Below are 21,528 nucleotides of genomic sequence, written 5' to 3'. Positions count from 1 at the left end.
AGCTGCTAGTGTGACCAACCTGGGCCTCAAGGGTTTGCTTGTATGAGGTTGAGGAGGAACTTGGAAGCATGGCTGGCTGTCCATAGAAGCAGGTTACAATTTGAGGCATCATGTGGCATGGGGTAGGAAGTGTGATGGGCAACTATCCTGTTCCTTCTTGAGCCACCATGTTCTTGTGGAGGTGAATTTTTAGAAGTTCAGCCTTCCAGATCATTAAAAGGATCCTTGACAGGGTAAGAGAATGGTTCTCGATCGTAATTAATTTAACTATTTGCTAGTTTGATTTATAACTTTTTCTTTTTAGGGCCACAGCTGTGGCGTATGGAGTTTCCCTGCCTAGGGGTCAAATTGGAGCTGCAGCTGCTGGCCTACTCCACAGCTACAGCAATGACAGATCCAAGCTGTGTCTGGGACCTACACCACAGCTCATGGCAACGCCGGATCCTTAACCTGCTAAGTGAATGCATCCTCATGGATACTAGTCAGATTCGTTTCTGCTGAGCCACGACAGGAACTCCAGCTACTCAATTCTTAATACAAGGAGCTGCACTACTTCATTAGATTATTTTCTCTTATCAAGACCTCATGGAGTTCCCATCATGGCTCAGTGGTTAACGAATCCAACTAGGAACCATGAGGTTATGGGTTCGATCCCTGGCCTTGCTTAGTGGGTTAAGGATCCGGCATTGCCATGAGCTGTGGTGTAGGTCGCAGATGCAGCTTGATCCTGCATTGCTGTAGCTCTGGTATAGACCAGTGGCTACAGCTCCAATTGGACCCCTAGCCTGGAAACCTCCATATGCCCCAGGAATGGCCCAAGAAATGGCAAAAAGACAAAAAACAAACAAACAAACAAACAAAACTTCAGCCCCTCAATACCCTCAAGTTGCACCATGTGTACATTTGAGTTTGTTTATACACCCAGATTTAATGCAGAGGAACCCACCAATGTGTTCTCTGCCTGATATGCTCAACAGGGAAATGCAGGGTCTGGGACTTCAAAGAAGGGATGCAGACCTAGAGGACTAAAGGACCCATGGACAGAGAACTTGACTTAGAACCTCCCTCTGCTTGTCCACATGGGCCGTATTGCTAAGCTTAGACTCTGATCAAACTCACTCAGGGAGTAAGGGAAGTCCACAGACAAGGGATGAACCTCAGTAGTCACTGCGGCCTGACAATGCCTTAAGAAGGCACATGGGGCCTTAGCATTAAAATGGTATCACTGGGAGTTCCCATTGCGGCTTAGCAGGTTAAGAACTGGACATAGTATCTGTGGGGATGAGGGTTTGATCCCTGGCCTCACTCAGTGGGTAAAGGATCTGAAGGTTGCTGCAAACTGTGGAGTAGGCTGCAGATGTGGCTTGGATCTGGTGTTGCCTTGGCTGTGGCATAGGCCAGCAGTTGCAGCTCTGATTGAACCTCAAGCCTGGGAACGTCCATATGCCGTAGGTGTGACTGTAAAAAAGTAAAAAAGAAAAGACAAAAAAAAAAAAAAAAAAAAAAAGACATCCTGAGAAGTTGCTTGCTTCTGTAGCATTCCCAATGGAATGTCATCTAGAGGACTCAGGATCTCAGTAGGCAGCTCAGCTGGACAGTTCTAGTTATGAGAAAGGTTTTCTGTTTGTTTTTTAAACTCAGCCCATCTGAGTCAAATCTGCCTATCTCTGTCCTCTTCCACTGATTCTGGTTCTACTTTCTAGAGCATAACAAAGTAACTCCAGGGCCTGTTTTCATATCTTCAGTCTCTCCTTTGTTCCTCAGTCCCTCTAAATACATCTGGTAGGCCCGCTTCTCTCATAAATCAAGTAGCCAAATGTGAATAAGTCCTTTGTGCTACTTTCTGTTCCACTGGTCTATTGTTTTTCCTGTGCCTTTACCAAATTGTCTTAATTACTGTAGCCTCCTATAATAAGATTTGATATTTAGGACAGAAAATCCTCTAGCTTTATTCTTTTTCAAGCATGGCTGACATCATAAATCAACTATATTTCAAAAAAATAAAAATAAAAAATGAAAAATACATAGGGCTATAAAAAATTAATGATAATAAAATTATCTTAATAATTCAGAAATTGGTTCCCGTCGTGGCGCAGTGGTTAACGAATCTGACTAGGAACCATGAGGTTGCGGGTTCGGTCCCTGCCCTTGCTCAGTGGGTTAAGGATCCGGCGTTACCGTGAGCTGTGGTGTAGGTTGCAGACGTGGCTTGGATCTCACGTTGCTGTAGCTCTGGCGTAGGCCGGAGGCTACAGCTCCGATCTGACCCCTAGCCTGGGAATCTCCATGTGCCGCGGGAGCGGCCCAAGAAATAGCAAAAAGACAAAAAAAAAAATTCAGAAATTGAAAAAAATGGCTTGGTTATTCCTTGGTCTTTGTATTTCTTTTCTTTTCTTTTTTTTTTTGGGTGCACCTGTGGCACTTAGAGATTCCTGGACCAAGCATCAAACCCATGCCATAGCAACCTGAGCCACTGCAGTGACAATGATGGATCCTTAGCCTGTTACACCACAGGGGAACTCCCTGACCTCTGTATTTCTATAGACATTTTAGAATTTATTAATTCTATCAAAAAACAAAAAAAGGAAACATCTTTTTCTTGATTTCATTCTCTAACTGTAGAAAGACACAATTGATTTTTATATAATAATTGTGTATCTGGAAAACACGTTTACATGATTTAATAATCTATGTGAAAGTTATTTCAGATTTTCTTTTTTTATTGAGCTAACACAGATTTATAACATATAAGTTACATATGTACAACATTGTATTTCTACCTGCAATATGCTCCCCACTTAAAATTTATTTTCCATCTGTCTCTACATAGTTGATCCCTTTACTCATTTTGTCCTCCCTTTCATTTAAGATTTTCTATATACACACAATCATTTCTCCTAATAACAGTTTTTTCTTTCCTTTACTTTTCTACTTATACTTTCTATTTTCTTTTTAGGGCCACCCCTGTGGCATATGGAAGTCCCCAGGCTAAGGGTCAAATTGGAGCTGTAGCTGCGGGGCTACACCACAGCCACAGCAACAAAGGATCCAAGCCTCATCTGTGACCTACCCCACAGCTCATGGCAATGCCGGATCCTTAACCCACTAAGTGAGGCCAGGGATGGAACCCGCATCCTCACAGATGCTATGTTGGTTTCCTAACCCACTGAGCCACAATGGAAACACCTTCTTATACCTTTTTTTTTTAAATTCTCTTGCTTTACTCCACTGGCCATGATCCTCACCACTGAGCATTCTGAGAAGTCTTTGTTTTTCATTTTAACTTCTTTATTTTAATTGAAGCATAGCTAATTTACAATGTTGTGTTAGTTTTGGGTGTACAGCAAAGTGATTCAGCTTTTTTAAATATATACATTCTTTTTAATGTTCTTTCCCCTTATGGTTCATTAGATGATACTGAATATAGATTCCTGCACTATCCAATTGGACCTTCTTGTTTACCCATTCTAGAGATAATAGATTGCATTTGCTAGTCACAAACACCCAATCCAACCCAAGTATTTTTTAATAGTAACTTTACTGAGATATCTATATATCATTAAATTCACCCTTTTAAATTATACAACTTAGTAGTTTTTGATATATTCACAGTTGGGAGCTAGCACCACTACCTATTTTTAGAACATTTTGGTCACTCTCCAAAGAAACTTGTACCCGCTAATAGTCACTCCCATCCTGCCATCCCAACTCCCACCATCTTTACTCCAACAACCACTCATCTGCTTTCTGCTTCTGTGGATTTTCCTATCCTAGACATTTCCTATAAATATACAATATGTGGCCTCTTGGGACTAGCTTCTTGCACGGAACATAATGTGTTTGAGGTTCATCCACATCCATGTTGTAGCATATATCTGTGCTTCATTCTTTTTTTATCGCTGATTAATATTCCATTGCAGAAACAGACTTCCCTTTTCTATCTATTCATCAGCTGATGGGTATTTGAGTTGTTTCCATATTTTGGCTGTTATGAATATTGTAGCTACAAAATGTGAAATACATGTACAATTTCCATGTGGACTGATGTTTCCACTTCTCTTGGGTGTATAGCTAAGAGTGAGAGTATGTTGTTTCTTGTAGACACTCTAACAGACTAAGGTATTCCCTTCTATTTCTTTCTTTCTTTTTTTGGTCTTTTTTAGGGCCACACCCGTGACATATGGAGGTTCCCAGGCTAGGGGTCTAATCGGAGCCACAGCAACACCAGATCCGAACCTCATCTGCAACCTGACTGATGTGAGGTGGCATCTCATGGTAGTTTTGATTTGCATTTCTCTAATAATCAGTGATGTGGAGCATTTTGTCACGTGCTCATTGGACATCCATATATCTTCTTTGGAGAAATGTCTATTCAAGTCTTCTGCCTATTTTTCCATTGGGTGGTTGGCTTTTTTGCTGTTGAGTTGTATAAGTTGTATATTTCAGAGATTAAGCCCTTGTCAGTTGCATCATTTGAAGCTATCTTCTCCCATTCTGTGAGTTGTCTTTTTGTTTTCTTTTTGGTCTCCTTTGCTGTGCAAAAGCTTGTCAGTTTGATTAGGTCAGTCTTGCTACTTATTTTATCAGTTTTGTTTCAGAAAAAAATTTTTTTTGGCATTGTCGATCTTGTCTCCTGTGTAAATTTTTCTATTTCGTTGTTGTTTTTGCTCTTAAATATTTCTGACAAATACTGCCAGGGCAAAGATGTGCTCATAGACCCTCTCAGATCTAGGCCCAGTAATTCCTCATGGTCTTTTTTAAAGTTCATTAAATATTTTAAGATGTTTTCTTAATAATGATCCAGCTTTTTTAGTTGTCTTTGATGGGAAGGTTGGGAGAATCATCCAATCTGTCAATATGGATACCAAAACCCCCAAATTTAATTATGTTTAAAAATTTTAAGCTACTTATATTTGCTACCTATTCGAAATATGAAAATAAAGTAGCAGATAAATTGGCATTTTACATATTTCTGGTGGGTGTATACATTACTGAAATCTCTTTGGAAAGCAATCTGGAAGAATGCACCAAAACTCAGAGAAAGGAAACAATGCTAATGTCCACTGGTAGGAGAAGGCTAGGAGAATATATCACAGCATGTTTACATTTCAGCAGTCTACCTAAATGGAGACATCCCTTTGAGAGGGTAAGTTCAATGAAAGCAAATGAAGCAGCTGTTACACTTCAGTGCGAATTAGCTGAAAAGGCATTTGACTATGGCAAGAGGAGAGGATATAGTACAGGCTGAAGCAAGATAAGGCTCCCATTTATGAGAGGGGCCTTACTTGAAATTTCCAAAATTTAGCTTTATCTGAGTGTTAGTTACAAAGTTGTCACAGGGAAAACAAATATACCCTTAAAAGGAAAACTAACTTACTGGTGCTCTATATACTGAAAAGGTGACTTGACTCAAACACATGTTTTGGAGTTGGAACCTGCACTGGCCTTGCTTGTAGCCTGGGCACTGAGGGACTTGTTCACCTCCTGTTTGGGACCAACACCAACCTCCACAGAGTACTGTCAGGGCCAAGTTTTAGGACATAGTTATGGCTGCAATAATAATAGGGAAGGGAACACTAATACCAGCATTTTCCATGTATTACTGTGGTTAAAATAGTTTCTGCAGAAGGACTCATGTAACAGTCCATTAACCCACAAGATTTTAGAGCAGGGACCTCAAAAACTACATAATCTAGTTCTTTGCTGCTTTGCCAATCTTGGTATGATAATCTTGGTGACTCCTCTATGCTACTATTTAAGTTACTTCTTTTTCTGATTGTTTAAAATTTTTTAAAAAGTTATTTTTTTCTGGTATGAAAAGCTCAAAACATTAAAAAATATGGAATTACATACTAAAATCCTCACATAATTCCAATACCCAAAGATAGTTTGTTCTTTATTCCTTCCAATTTTTTCTCTAGATGACGCTAAACTGTACACGTTCAAAGCAGGTAACATAATAGTACATGTAACATTTTGAAATTTCTTTTTCTCTCAGTATATGTTAGACAACTTTGCATGTCTGTATCAGTTACTTCAGTCTCTCTACCCAGCTTTATGGGAGGTTACTGTTCCCTATCAGAATACATCTTGTTAATTTCCCCACTCCCATCTCACCATGGGTATAATGCTTCGAAGTACCTTCCTAGTACTTTGAAGTACTTGTGCAGTGAAAGATATGTTTCTATAATAGATTCTTAAAGTAAAATGCTGGGACAGAGTATAGGTATCGTTAAATTGTCCTTAAAGAATATAAGAGTTTCTACTTGCACTAAGCAATGTGTGTAACTCTGCATGTCACCTATATATTTTTTCCTCCCAAAACAATGTACATATTTCAAATAAGGCTACATTTTTTAAAAAGACTTTTTTTTAGAGCAATTTCAGATTCACAGCAAAATAGAAAGGAAGGTACAGGGGTTTTCCATACATCCCCATCACACAGCCTCCCCCATAATCAACACCTCCCACTAGAGTGATGCATTGGTTATAAGTGATGAACTTATACTGACATCATAATCACCCAAGTCCACAGTTACATTAAAGTTCACTCTTAGAGTTTACATTCTATGGGCTTAGACAACTGTATAAAGACATGTATTGATTATTATGATATCATACAAAATATTTTTCACTCCTGTGTTCTACCTATTCATTCCTCCCCCTCAAGCCCTGGCAACCACCAACCTTTTTACTATTTTCATAGATTTGCCATTTCCAGAATGCCATATAGGTGGAATCATAAAGTATGTATCCATTTCATAATGGCTTTTTTCTCCTAGTAATAAGCATATAAGGTTCCCCCCGTCTTTTCATGGCTTAATAGCCCATATCTTTTTAGCATTGAATAATATTCTATTGTAGGATGTACCAAAGATTATCTATTCACCTACTGAAATACATCTTGGTTGCTTCCAAGTTTTGGCAACTATGAATAAAACTGCTGTCAACATCTGTCTACAGGTTTTCTTTCTTTCTTTTTTTCTTTTTTTGGTCTTTTTGTCTTTTAGGGCTGCAGGTGCGGCATATGGTTCCCAGGCTAGGGGTCCAATTGGAGCTGTTGCCGCCGGCCTAGGCCACAGCCACAGCAATGCTGGATCCGAGCTGTGTATGCGACCTACACCACAGCTCAAGGCAATGCCAGATCCTTAACCTACTGAGTGAGGCCAGGGATCAACCTGTGTCCTCAGGGGTGCCAGTCAGGTTCATCAACCACTGAGCCACAAGGGGAACTCCTGTCTATAGGTTTTCATGTGGATGTAAGTGTTCAACTTATACGAGTATACACCAAGGAGTATGACTGACGAGTCATATTGTAACAGTATGTTTAGTTTTCTTTTCTCATCTTTTTTTTTTTTTTTTTGTCTTTTTGCCATTTCTTGGGCCACTCCCGTGGCATATGGAGGGTCCCAGGCTAGGGGTCTAATTGGAGCTGTAGCCGCCAGCCTACACCAGAGCCACAGCAATGCGGGATCCAAGCCACATCTGCAACCTATGCCACAGCTCACGGCAACGCTGGATCCTTAACCCACTGAGCAAGGCCAGGGATCAAACCCGCAACTTCATCGTTCCTAGTCGGATTCGTTAACCTCTGAGTCATGACGGGAACTCCATTGCCGTCAGCTGTGGTATAGGTCGCAGATGTGGCACGAATCTGGTGCTGCTGTGACTGTGATCTAGGCCAGGGGCCTCAGCTTCGATTAAACCCCTAGCCTGGGAACTTCTGCATGCTGCAGGTGCAGCCCTAAAAAGCAAAAAACCCCAAACAAACAACAAACAAACAAAAGCCAAAGTGGTTGTACCGTTTTGTATTCCCACCAGTGATGAATGAGAGTTCTAGTTGCTCCACATTCTTAGCACACATTTGGTATTCTCAGTGTTTTGGTTTCAAGTGTGTAGTGATACCTCATTGCTGATTTAATCTCCAAAACTCTTTTCTGATTGTGTGTAGGTATTCTGGCAGAGAGATGAGAGAGAACTCCTATCTCTAATATTAGAATTTTCCCAAATGTTTGGAAATCCTGGGCTATCTGCTTATGTTAAAAACACTGACCAAAGGCTCTGAATATGTGGGTAGAGATGGTCAGCTGTGCTTGTAATTGGGTTGAGCAAGTCTGGATTCTGAACATGGGGGTTCCATGTTCCATCAGCCACCCGAGGCCAAGTAGATAAGAGCATGAGTTCAATTTAGACGGAAATGCCTAATATGTGGAACAAATGATGGAGACGTCAGGAGGACTGGGGTCCAGTGAATCTCACCATTCCTAGGATTTATAATTTCTAAACCTGGAATACCCACACAATCATCCTTTCTCGATGTTTTGGTCTTTGGCATCATTTGTCTGAGCCTATGTCTTAAAGGAATTTTTCAAAATTTCTTGTCTTCTAATAGAACTAATTATTTTGTAGTGCAGTGTTACTTTTTTTTTTTTGCCATACCTACAGCATGTGGAAGTTCCCGGGCCAGGAATCAAACCTGTGCCACAGCAGTGACCTAAGCTGCTTCAGTGACAACACTGGATCCTTAACCCACTGAGCCACAAGAGAACTCCACAATGCTACTTTTTTTTTTTTTTTTTTTTTTTTTTCTTTTTTGGCTGCCTCGTGCCACATGGAGTTCCTGGGCCAGGGACCAGATTTGAGCGAGAGTTGTGACCTAAGCTGCAGTTGTGGCAATGCACAATCCTTAACCAACTCTGCTGGGCCAGGGATCAAACCTGCGACCCAGTGCCCCCATGATGCCACTGATCCTGTTGTGCCACAGCAGGAACTCCTGCAGTGTTACATTTTTAAAAGCAAACATAGTTTTGTTATTTTTGGAATTTTGGGTGCCCCATGTGATCATTCCATCATCCTGATATGATCTATCTAGGTCATGTTAAGATTTTTAGGAAGAACAAAAATGAAGTTACTCTCTGTTAAATAATTTAGACTTCTGAGGTAAGTAATAACTAAAAAAAAAAGATATAATTACCTAGTCTATGACAGGCATTTTGTATATGCTATTCATTCACATAATGAATGGATAGCACATTCATTTGCACAAAAATGTGAAAGAAAGGTATTAACATCCCAGCTGTACAAAGAAGGTAACTCACCCAAGGTACCCCATAAGCAGTACTGTGGGCCTGGAACCTTCATCTGTCTCTGACCTGCTCATTTGCAGATGAAAAAACTGAGGCTGAAGTAGATAATTCATCTGCCAGAGTAATCATAATCAGAAGCCTCATGGCTCCTTTGCATATTTTCTTGTTATTGCTTAAAGGTGGAAGTTACATAATTTCAATGACATTAATATATAACAGCCTTTTGTTTTGCTAACAATATTGCCAGTGAGATTGGTGTAGCTGGCAGAAAAATGATGAAAGAGTTAAATAACATTACCCCAATTAAAGGCATCCTAGGAATGCACAGTCCTCTAACTTGGCAACAACAGCATCTCTGCAGTCTGATAAAGCTCAAGTGATAGGCAGGCTAGTATGAATGTTAAGATATTTTAAACACAATTAGTTTACAAACATCACACATTTCTTAATCAAGCCCCGTTTTTGTGCTTCTAACTGCCTTCTCAGCCTACAGACGAATGCTTTTCTCCCCCGCTGTCGCTTTCCCCTTTTCCTGTGATTTAGAACAAATATTTCCCTTGGTAACCATTTTCCCTGGTTACTCTTCTGGCTGATTTTCTGCACAAAGAAGCGAAAGGCATGTATTCCCCAGGGAAGCAGTTATTTTAGATTTTACTAAGAAGTGAGTTAACATTTTTCAACATTCCCTTCTTTGTTTTAAAGAAAGCTCTGGTTTTGTTTCATTTTCATCTGGAGACTTAAATGACACCAAGCAAAGCCTACTTAGTTTAGATTTCCAGGTAAAATGTTTTAAATTTTACGTTTCTTCTAAAGCATGTGGAATGGTTTTAATATTTCGGTATTTTATGTTGTAAATATGTTTAACATTTGAGGAAATTAGCTCCTAATAACAGATTTTAAAAGTTTAAAGTGTGCATTATTTTGTTTACTTGTTTTTTTCAGGATGACTACTTCCGAAGTACTTAAAACTTTATGAAATTAGGATTAAATATATTTTATATGTTTAAATAGAATTAGATGCTTGATGGAAGTATAAGTTGGTTTGAAAATTTCATTCTTTTCTAATTTTAAGTCGTAAAGAGCATAAAGAATTCATTAAAATTGTTTTTCATTTTAAGCCTGTTGAGTGAAGTTAAAAAGGATAACAGGCATCCCATGACTTTGTGTGGACATTTAAAACTCTAAGTTTAATACTTTTAAAGCTTACTTAACTCAGCTGATGAACAACTTTTAAATGGAGAAAAATAAAAATAAGTTAGCCAAGCTTTATAAATTATATTTAATGTTGGGATAAACACAATGAATGCTAAAAGGGAAGAAAAATTTACTTGATCAAAATAATACCTACTGTGATTAGATCTACTGTGTCATAAAAGTTTACCTCTAGAAACATATTCACTGATTGCAAAGTTGTTTTTTAAGTAAATATTAAATGCAATGTGAAATTCTACAAATCACTGAAAATAACAAAGGCCCAAGCATTGATTATAAAATTAATACTAAGAGGCCATTTCATAAAAATGAAACGTTTCAATGAGACTATTTAGATTCTGATTTTATTAAAATTAAGAGGCTCTGTAAATTTATTTCTGTACATATCTATTTAGATTTCTGGATCAGTAAAAGTGAGCCAATTAGGAAGGGGGAGAAAAAAGAGAAAGACAAAGAGGGGTGGGATATGGGAGAAGGGTGAGCTCAGGCAGTGCTCTGCTAAGAGGCCCAGGGACAACACGATGCCTGAGACCGTTGTGGAAGTTTCAGGGCCTGACTCCTCATTACTCTTACCTACCACAGCATGGAGAGTCACACATGTGACGGTCAAAGCTAGATGATCTTCATGTACAGATTTTATGCGGAGCACAGAATTTATGCTCTCCAGCAGAGCTCACTTCCCTTGCCGCTTAGCCCTGCCCCACAGTCCAACTTTTCATATTGCTTTTCCTTGCTGCTGTTGCACTTTCTTCCCAACATAACAGCTTGCTCTCTGAATTGACTTGTACGATTTCAGCTGCCAATTAGCTAAGGGGTTTGCTCCTCCCTTACAGTTTGCATGTTAGTTTTTCTAAAATTAATGTAGATTACAAAAAGTTTTTCTATTACAGTTTCACTTCAAAGACATGAAGTAAAGGATTTGAAATGACTACAGTAATTAATGTACATAGATACTGAACAAAAAATTTCATGATGAGGTTAGTTGACATGAAAATATCTTAGAGGCTGCTATCTGTTGAGCTAAGGTGAAGTGGTGACAAGTCGGCATATGATCCAAGTACAACCCGATGAGAAGAGGATAACTGGCAGATGAATAAAAAGAACTACTGAGATTCAAGAAGAAAATAAAGCCAATATCTCTCTTTTCCTCTCACCAAATACCTAGAAATAATAGAAGATATATTACAGACAAATACACACATAGATATACAGCTGCACACAGAATAAGAAGGCAAGCTTCTGGTGAGCCAGAAATTGTGAGGAATCCTTCAAATCAGAGAGAAGACGGGAATGAATTTAAAAACAAACAAACAAACAAACAAAAACACATGGTTTTGAATAGGTATGGGAAAGAACTGAGTAAAAAGAGCTTGTGTAGAAAAGAAAGAAGTCATTAGATCCCAAGAAAGATACATTAAGAAAAAAAACCCTTCACATTAGAATAAACTTCTGAATATTAAAAATAAGCTCAAAATTTGAAAAAAAAATACAGAGAGAGAAAAAAAGATTATTACAAAGAGATGAGCATTAGATTCAACTTAAACTTTTCATCAGTAATAGCAGATTTAAGAAATAAATGGAATAATACCTATAAAGTACTAAAGCAAAATTATTTAAAAATCATAATCCTATTTCCAACTAAACATAATATTTTCTGACATGTAAGAATTAAAAATCTTTACAACCCAAAACATTCTCTTAGAGAAAAGGGATATATTTTAGGGAAATAAAACTAATCTGAAGGAACTTCTGCTTCTTATAATGATAGACTATGCAATTCAGACCATTTAGCCTGCTGAGATAACTAGAAAAAGTAGTAAAACCACAAGGCCAATATTTGGGATAGGAATAAAACCCTAGGGTTCAGAACAGCTTTTCTTCTGGTGGCTTCTATGTAGACCCAGAAGAAGTGACTGAGAAGCTTAGTGTAGATTTAAAACAGCCTCACAAGACAGAAACAAAAATCAATGAATGGGGCCAGTAGCAGGGGTGGCAGGGAAAAGTTTTGTTGCAAAAAACAAAGGCTTTGGTTTGGGACCTAAAGTATAATATTAATTAGATATGATGAAACTCAGCTTCAAATTATTCAATCTATAATTGATAGTACAATTATCCTCAGGGTTGAATATAAATCCTTTTAGGAAAATGATATTCTAGTCTTTAAAGTATATTCATAATTTTTCATATACAATGTCCAGCAATCAAATGCCTCCAGGAATGTGAAGAAACAGAATAAAATGGCTAAAAGCTTTAAAAAAAAGAACAGACAACAGAAATAGACATATAGATGGCCTAGAAATAGAGTCTTCAGACTCAGACTTAAGTAAATGTGACTATTATGTTCAGAAAGTAAAAGACAAGATTAAAAATTTCAGAAGAGAATCAGAAACAATAAGAACCCACTGAAAACTCAAAAAACTAAAAAACCACAATAACACAAACAAGGAAGTCAATAGAAGGACTTAATAGCAGATAAACCACATCTGAACAGATATTTAGTGAATGGAAGGGAAGTTACAGGAATAACTAGGGTCAATCACCAGGTGACAGAAGGATGAAAAATACAAGAGAGACATAAAAATACAAATACAAGAGACATAAAAGACATAATGAGAAGGCTATTATACACCTTACCGCAGTTAGAAAAAGAAAGAGGAGAGAGAAGTAAAAGAGTATCATTTCAAGAGTAAGGGCTTAGAAGTTTCCAAATTCAATGACTATTAGGCCACATAGCATTCGAGAAGTGCTATGAATTCCAAACAGGATAAAAAGAAAAAATCATATCTATATACAACAGAGTAAAACAGCTGAAAACCAAAGCCAAAGAGAATATTTTAAATGAGGTCAAAAAGATACCTTCAGGGAGAAATAGATTGACAGATGACTACTCAATAGTAAATGTGTAAACAAGAAGACATTGGTATGAAATTTTCAAAAGGCTGAAAGAAAACACTTGTCAACCTAGAATTCCATATTTAGCAAATACATCCTTTCAAAATGAACATAAAATATAAACATTTTCAGACAAACAAAAAAGAACTGGTCATCAGTATTCCTGCACTAAAGGAATTACTAAAAGGCATTCTTCAATTAGAAGGAAAATAATCCTGATAGAAGGTTGGAAATGTAGGAAGTAAGGAGGAAAAAAAAAGAATAAATGTTTAGGTAGGCCTAAATCAGTAATTCTTACCTGGAGGTAGGCTGAATCCTTCCATCCCTCAGGATATATCTGGTAATGTCTGAAGATATATATATATATATATATATTTTTGTCTTTTTGCCTTTTCTAAGGTTGCTCCAGCGGCATATGGAGGTCCCCAGGCTAGGGGTTGAATCGGAGCTGTAGCTGCTGGCCTTCACCAGAGCCACAGCAACACCAGATCCAAGCCACGTCTTCAACCTGCACCACAGCTCAGGGCAACGCCAGATCGTTAACCCACTGAGCAAGGCCAGGGACCGAACTCGCAACCTCATGGTTCCTAGTCGGATTCGTTAACCACTGTGCCACAACGGGAACTCCTGAAGACATTTTTTAGTTGTCATAACTGAGAGGAAGGTGCTAGTGGTATGTACTGGGTAGAAGCCAGGGAGGCTACTAAATAAATAAAGGCATCCTCCTACTCCCCCAAAAGAATTATCTGGTCCCGATGTTAATAATGCTAAGGTTGAGAGAGCCTGATCTAAATGAACTTTTGAGCATAAAATCATCATCATCATAATCTTTTGAGGATTTGACATATATAAACAATTGAAATATATGACAAAAGTAGTATATGTGCCAGAATGAGGTATGGAAAGCTTTCCTGGCCCTTGCATTGTACAGGAAGAGATAAAGGTACTAATTTATATTAGACTTTACAAATCAAGGATGTATGTGGTAATCTCCACAAAGAATGGAATAGCAAAAGTGTATAATTACTAATGGAATACTAAAAACTAAGCAATCAATTAAAAAGAAAGCAAGCAAGAATGGGAAAAAAGAACACAAAACAGGCAGGAAAAATAGAAAGCAAAGAGTCAGAAAATAGATTTCAACCTAAACATATCAAGTGTTACATTAAATACAAATAGACTAAATATTCCAATTAAAAGATAAAAATCATACTGCACTAAATATAATATGCTAAAAGAAAGTATGTTGAAAATATAAAAAGTATAAAGTAAAATGATACAATAATGTATTTAAGCAGACACTAACAAAAAGAAACCTGCTATGTTATTAGACAAAGCGGATCTAATAACAAAACACACTACTAGAGATAGAAAAAGTACCTAATGATAAAAGCACTAGAAATACACAATTCTAAATGTGTATATATCTATACCATGGCCTCAAAGTATATCAATAAACATTGCCAAAGTAACTTATAGACTTATAGGAGGATGCCTTTATTTATTTAGTAGCATCCCTGGCATCTACCCAGTAAGTACCACTAGCACCTTCCTCTCAGTTATGACAAATTACATCCAAAAATACACCCAATGGACAATGGAGTTCAAAAACAATAAACTAGTATTACATTATTTGTAAATTAAAAATTACGATTAAGAATATAAACATATTTCCAGAAGATACATGTATCTTTATAATAGAGAAAAACTGGAAAAAATTAAATATCCATCACCAAATTATTTATTACATAATTACATAATTTATGGAATAAAAATAAAGCATATGTCCATATAACCACAATTTATTACTGAATGGACAGAAAACAGGTTGCAGCATAATATATATTGAACAATTCCATTTATGCTTAAATACATATGTTCATATCTGTTTAGAAGGTGTCATGAAAGATACACTTAAACTAGGGATTGGGAAACTATGTCCCATAGCCCAAATACTGTTTTTCAAAGTTTCATCAGAATTTAGTTGTGACCATTCATTTACTTCTTATCCATGGCTATTTTTGGCTACAGTAACAAAGTTGAATAGTTTCAACAGAGATTGTTGGACTGCAAAGCTAAAAATATTTACTCTGGACCCTTCTGAAGAAAAAGTATGCTTACCTTTGTACTAAACTAAGAATTATGGTAAAGCAACTTGTCTTTTATACTCAAAACACATTTTGAGTTTTTAAAAATTATGTATTATTTTTATAAACTTTAACATATGTTAAAAAGAAATGATAAAAAAACATTAAGAACTCAGGAGAAAGAAAACTGTATTAACATGGCTTTTATTTTTAAATCTCTTATGGGCCATCATGAGAAAAACAAATTGTAGCTCTTATTTCCACCCACTTTTCTCTTGATTACTATTACCAAGTATATATATTTAATCCTTTTAATTTTGATTCTTTTGTATCTTTATCTTTAGCATGAGTTTCTTATAGGCAGCACAGAGTTGGGTTTTAATTTAAAAACATTCAATCTGACAGTGTCTGACTTTTAATTGTGGCGATTAATCAATTCACATTTAATATAATTTACAGGTAGTATATTCTGGATCATTTTTATCATTCCACTTTACCTCCTTTATTGACTTATTAGCTATAACTTTTTTGTTTGTTTAGTGGTTACCTTAGTACTTATACTATGCATCTTTAATTTATTACAGTTGACCTTCAGTTAATATTGCACTTTGCTTATAGTATAAGAACATTACGACAGTATATTTACTTTTCTTGCATCCACCATTCTTTTTTTTTTTCTTTTGTCTTTTTAGAGCTGCACCCATGGCATAGGGAAGCTCCCAGGCTAGGGGCTGAATCAGAGCTGTGGCGGCTGTTCTACACTACAGCCACAGCAACACCAAATCCAAGCCATGTCTGCGACCTACACCACAGCTCATGGCAATGCCAGATCCTTAACCCACTGAGTTGAGGCCAGGGACTGGACCCTCATCCTCATGGATACTAGTAGGGTTTGTTACCGCTGAGCCACAACAGGAACTCCATAAACGGTCAATTACCTTTTACAGAGATTTAAAAATAAAAAGAGTATTCATCTACATATGTGCCATTTTCTATGGTCTTCATTCTTTTTCTAGATCCACAATTCTATCTGATGTAATTTTCCATCTACTTTAGATTTCCTGTAGTGCAATTCTGCTGGTGATTAATTCCTTCAGATTTTCTGTGTCAAAGTAAGTCTTCCTTTTGCTGTGTTTCTGAAAGACATTTTCACTGGGTACAGAATTCTTAAAAAAAAAAGAAAAAGAAAAAAGAATGGGAGTTCCCATTATAGTGCAGCAGAAACGAATTCAACTAGGAACCATGACATTGTGGGTTTGATCCCTGGCCTTGCTCAGTGGGTTAGGGATCTAGCGTTGCTGTGAGCTATGGTATAAGTTGAAGACTCGGCTCGGATCCTGAGTTGCTGTAGTATAGACCAGCAGCTGTAGCTCTGATTCGACCCCTAACCTGGGAGTCTCCATATAGCTCGAATGTGACCCTAAAAAGCAAAAGCAAAGAAAAAAAACCAAAAAAACAAAAACTAAGTTGATAGTTTTTTTCTTTCAACACCTTAAAGATATTGCTCAACTGTGTTCTGGCTTGTACTGTTTCAAATGAGATGTCTTTTATTCTATTCTTAACTTTCTCTGATAACTTTTAAGATGTTCTCCTTATCACTGATTTCATTTTAATTTTTTATTTTATGATTTTCATTTTTTCCATTATAGTTGATTTACAGTGTTCTGTCAATTTCTACTGTACAGCAAAGTGACCCAGTCATACATACATATATATATGTATATATATTCTCACATTATCCTTCATTATGTTCCATCACAAGTGACTATAGTTCCCTGTGCTATATACAGCAGGATCTCATTGCTTATCCACTTATCCACTCCATATCACTATTTTTTTGTTTGCTTTTTGCTTTTTTTTTTTTTTTTTTGGTCTTTTTAGGGCCACACCCACGGCATATGGAATTTCCCAGGCCAGGCGCCAAATCGGAGCTTTAGCGGCCGGCCTATGCCACAGCTCATGGCAACGCCGGATCCTTAACCTGCTGAGCGAGGACGAGGCCAGGGATCGAACCAAGTCCTCATGAATGCTAGTCAAGTTCGTTAACTGCTGAGCCATGATGGGAACTCCATCATTGTTTTCTTTTTTTTTTTTTTAATTTAAATTTAAAATTTTATTTATTTATTCATTTAGTCTTTTTGCCTTTTCTAGGGCCGCTTCCGCGGCATATGGGGATTCCCAGGCTAGGGGTCTAATCGGAGCTGTAGCCACCAGCCTACGCCAGAGCCACAGCAACGCGGGATCCGAGCTGCGTCTGCGACCTACACCACAGCTCACGGCAACGCCAGATCCTTAACCCACTGAGTGAGGCCAGGGATCTAACCGGCAACCTCATGGTTCCTAGTCGGATTCGTTAACCACTGCGCCACGACGGGAACTACCATCACTGTTTTTAAAGCAATTTGATTATGATAAATATTCGACATAATTTTCTTCATGTTTCTTACATTTGTGGTTTATGGATCTTGGATATGTGGGTTTATAGTTTTCATCAAGTTTGCAAAAAAAATCATATATATATTTCTTCCTCCTTAGTCCTTCAGGGACTGGAAATGGACATAAATTGATCTGCTTAAAGTTGTCTCACAGCTTGATGATGCTCCGTTGTTGGATTTTTTACTGGTCTTGTGTATGTGTGCGCATGCATGTGTGTGTGTCTCATTTTGGATAATATCTATCACTACATTTTCAAGTTTAATGATTTTTTTCCTGCAACATCTAATGTGCTACCCATCCTTTGTAGCAGTTTTTCTCTTTCACATAGTAGTTTACATCTTTAAAAGTTCACTTTGGATTTCTTTAAATATCTGGAATCCCCCCTGAACATTCGGATTCCAGTTTCAATAACTTTTTTTTTTTTTTTTTGTCTTTTGTCTTTTTGTCTTTTGTTGTTGTTGTTGTTGCTATTTTTTGGGCCGCTCCCACGGCATATGGAGGTTCCCAGGCTAGGGGTTGAATCGGAGCTGTAGCCACCGGCCTACGCCAGAGGCACAGCAACGCAGGATCCGAGCTGCGTCTGCAACCTACACCACAGCTCACGGCAACGCCGGATCCTTAACCCACTGAGCAAGGGCAGGGACCGAACCCGCAACCTCATGGTTCCTAGTCGGACTCTTTAACCACTGCGCCACGACGGGAACTCCTCAATAACTTTTAATCATGTCAGCTACACCATATCCAGAATGGTTTCAAGAGATGGATTTTTCTCATCACTATGGATCACACCCTCTTGTTTCTTTGTGTGCCTGGTAAATTTTTGCTGGATTCTCCGACACTTGTTGGGTGCTCTGGGACATGGTTAAGCTGTTGCACACAGTTTGATCCTTTCAGGAAGGCTTGTTGTTTAGTTCTGTTAAATGGGATTAGATTAGCTGTTGGTGTAGGGTGAACTGTTTTCTCTGATATGCCTAGGTCCTTCTGAACACTCTGCCTGCAGCTTTTTGCAGCAGTACCACTTCTCCACTATGACTGGTGGACACACAGACTCTGTCCAACCTTTTCTAGCCCAAGGGATTATTTCCTTTTGCCTTTCCTCAGTGTTGAGTATTTCACTCACATAAAAGTGCTAACCAGTACTTAGTTGAAGACTTGATATCTTTGGAAGGCTTTCTCCCTGTGGACTTCCCTGCAAACTTTGCCACTCTGGCCCCACCCTCAGGACCCCAGGTTTTGTCTTTCCAGCTCAGGAAGATTGTGGTGCTCTGCCTGGGACCCCACCCTGGGCTTCAGCCTGAGAAGGAACCCCTTCCAGGCAGTAAATGGGTGTCCATCTTTGACTGCCAGAGAGCTGTCCCGTGCTACTCCATGTTTAATGCTTGAAAAAGTATTTATTTCTCTGTGCAATGCCCTGAGCTGCTCTTGAGACCAGCTAATTAAAATTACTCTTTGTACCTCCTACCTCTTTATAACTCATGCTAGTTTGCTATAATTTTTGTATGGTGCAATCATGCTTCTTTCCCCTGACAAAGAAAATTATAACACTAGAAAATAAAAGAATAAAATAGAGCAGCTGGGAAAATAAGTTGTGGATGACGTTAGTCACAGAATGACTAGGCAGACAGGTGGAGAGAAACCCCTTGAGTAACCGCTGAAAGCCTACAACACATAGATCCAGAGAGGGATTGGCAAACCATAGCCTCAGGACTAAGTCTGATCCACTGCCTGATTTTGTAACAGTTCTATTGCAACACAACCACACCCATTTGTACATATGTCTACCTCCAAGTTACAAGGATCTAGTGGAGTAGTTATGACAAAGAACGCATGGCCTGTAAAGCCTAAAATATTTACTATCTGGTTCTTTAGAGAAAAAGTTTGCTCATGCCTAGTCTAGCAATAAAGATAAGATACTAAAAGTTCTTTGATTCTGACAGAAAAATTCTAGATTCTGATTTGGCAGTAATACTATAGCACAAAGCCCATATATCATGTATGTTATTTCTCAAAGAACTGCCGTTGAGGGATATAGGTAATTACAAGCCTATTTTCAGTGGTAAAAATTTAGTCACTAACTCTTAAATTGTTTCATTCTCATTTTAGAAATCAAATGGTGAAAAAGCAAGCATGAAATTTTCAGGCTTGTATTGTTTTCTTCTGCTTCTCATTTGTCAAACTGACTATGGACAAAATGAAGAAACTTCTAGAAAGCAAAGAAGGAAGATGTATTATAGAAGACTGAGAAAAAGTTCCTTGCCCACCCACAGATCCAGTAGACAGCTTGGAATTCAGCAAATGATAGCTACACCAGCAGCAACACTTCCCATGGTTAACTTGGATTATAGCACAGAGGAGAAATTTGAATCCTTTTTAAGTGTTCCTGGGGTAGAATCAAGCTATAATGTGTTACCAGGTAAGAAAAGAGTAGGAGAGAGGAAGAAAGAGAACCTCCAAGAAGAAAATATTTTTAAAAATCAAGTTATTATACTATCTTTTGGTTTATCTACAGATAAATTTTGAAATAATTTAAAACCATTTATAGGATATACACTAAGATTATTGGAAAATAGAAAAATATTAGTTATCCTACACCCATGTTTATGAAACTATGGGTTATTATTTTGGTTTATTTTTTTCTAATCTGTTTACTATTCCATGTATTTAAAATAGCTGTAATCATAATATAGTAATATACATGCCAATTTGTAAAGCTGCTTTTAAACCTATCATGAAGGATCATCTAGGATACAGAAATAAATGATTTAGATGATTCTGTGAACATATAGTTCTTAAATATTTTCAACCAAAAATGGAGTTAAGCCATTACATTTCCTTTATATAGACTAAATTAACGAATTTTTAAAGTTTTAAAAGATTGGAAATCTGTCCAAAGATTTCAACTAGGCATTTTTAAACACTGGTATTTATTCCAGACTTGGAAGAAAAAATTAACTATATTATACATATGTTACCATTACATAAAACTTTCAAAAGACAAAAGAACATAGCACAACATAATATTCTGTGGCAATACTTCATACATTGGCTCAAGAAAACCAGATTCTTCTAAATGATGTTATTTCCATGGAGTTAACAGAAATAACATACAATTACCATGAAAATAGACAATTTAGGTCCCATTTACAATACGTTTGGAAGGAAAAAAGCCTGGAGGCAGGGAAGTCTAAAATGATAATTATAGTGTACCCATAACTACCAAAGAATGATGAGGTCAATTTCCCTAGTTAAGTGGTAAGATATCTAAGCTATAATAATAGAAAGTAAAAAGGCTGAAAAACAATATGCATAATGTGATCTCAAATCTGTTTTAAAAATATGTAATAGGGTGATGTGCATTAAAAAGTACAGAAGATACATAATAAACATGCCTAAACTGTCCTAAAATGTTTTCCAGTGGTCTTACAGTATTTAAAAAAAAAAATTGTGGTAAAATACACATAACATAAAACTTACCATTTTAACCATTTTTAAAAATGTACAATTCAGTGACATTTAGTATATTCACAATGTTGTACAATCATCACCACTTTCTAGATCCTGAACACTTTCTTCACTCTAAAAGGGAACAATATACAATATTAAGATTTGCTCCCCATTTTCTCCTACTCTCCAGTACCAGGCAACCACTAATCTTTCTGTCCTATGAATTTGCCTATTCTGGATATTACATATAAAAGGGGTCTAATATGTAGCCTTTCGAGTCTGACATCTTTCACTTGGCATAGTGTTTTCAAGGTTCATCCATGTTGTAGTGTGTATCAATACTGCATTTTTATGGCTTAATAATATTTCAT

General features: G+C 37.4%; 2 protein-coding genes across 12 annotated transcripts in view; one reads left to right on the top strand and one right to left on the bottom strand.

The window, feature by feature from the left end:
* The window catches only part of CENPP (centromere protein P), a 255,157-nt gene that overhangs the window by 55,299 nt on the left and 178,330 nt on the right, over positions 1–21,528 (bottom strand). For 2 of the 6 annotated variants that reach the window (XM_085015712.1, XM_085015717.1), the window contains one exon: positions 18,072–21,289. In XM_085015712.1, coding sequence (XP_084871838.1) covers positions 21,236–21,289 — 54 coding nt within the window. In that variant the 3' untranslated portion in view covers positions 18,072–21,235. 6 annotated transcript variants of the gene reach the window in all.
* ECM2 (extracellular matrix protein 2) overlaps positions 9,662–21,528 on the top strand; it is a 38,411-nt gene continuing 26,544 nt past the window's right edge. For 3 of the 6 annotated variants that reach the window (XM_021086994.2, XM_013995778.3, XM_021086992.2), the window contains exons 1-3: positions 9,662–9,865; positions 16,334–16,389; positions 19,817–20,126. In XM_021086994.2, the coding sequence (XP_020942653.1) occupies positions 19,841–20,126 (286 nt within the window). In that variant the 5' untranslated portion in view covers positions 9,662–9,865; positions 16,334–16,389; positions 19,817–19,840. The remainder of the gene's footprint in view (positions 9,866–16,333; positions 16,390–19,816; positions 20,127–21,528) is intronic. The other 3 variants (XM_021086993.2, XM_013995777.3, XM_021086991.2) reach the window with 1 other exon arrangement.

This window comes from Sus scrofa, chromosome 3 (genome assembly GCF_054392235.1).
Source record: "Sus scrofa isolate SSC_HxYL_T2T_F1_AM1 chromosome 3, Sscrofa_HxYL_maternal_Yorkshire_Landrace_v2.0, whole genome shotgun sequence".
NCBI classification, from domain to species: Eukaryota; Metazoa; Chordata; class Mammalia; order Artiodactyla; family Suidae; genus Sus; species Sus scrofa.
Note: the sequence above shows the minus strand (reverse complement) of the source record. Positions and strands in the feature narration are given on the sequence as shown.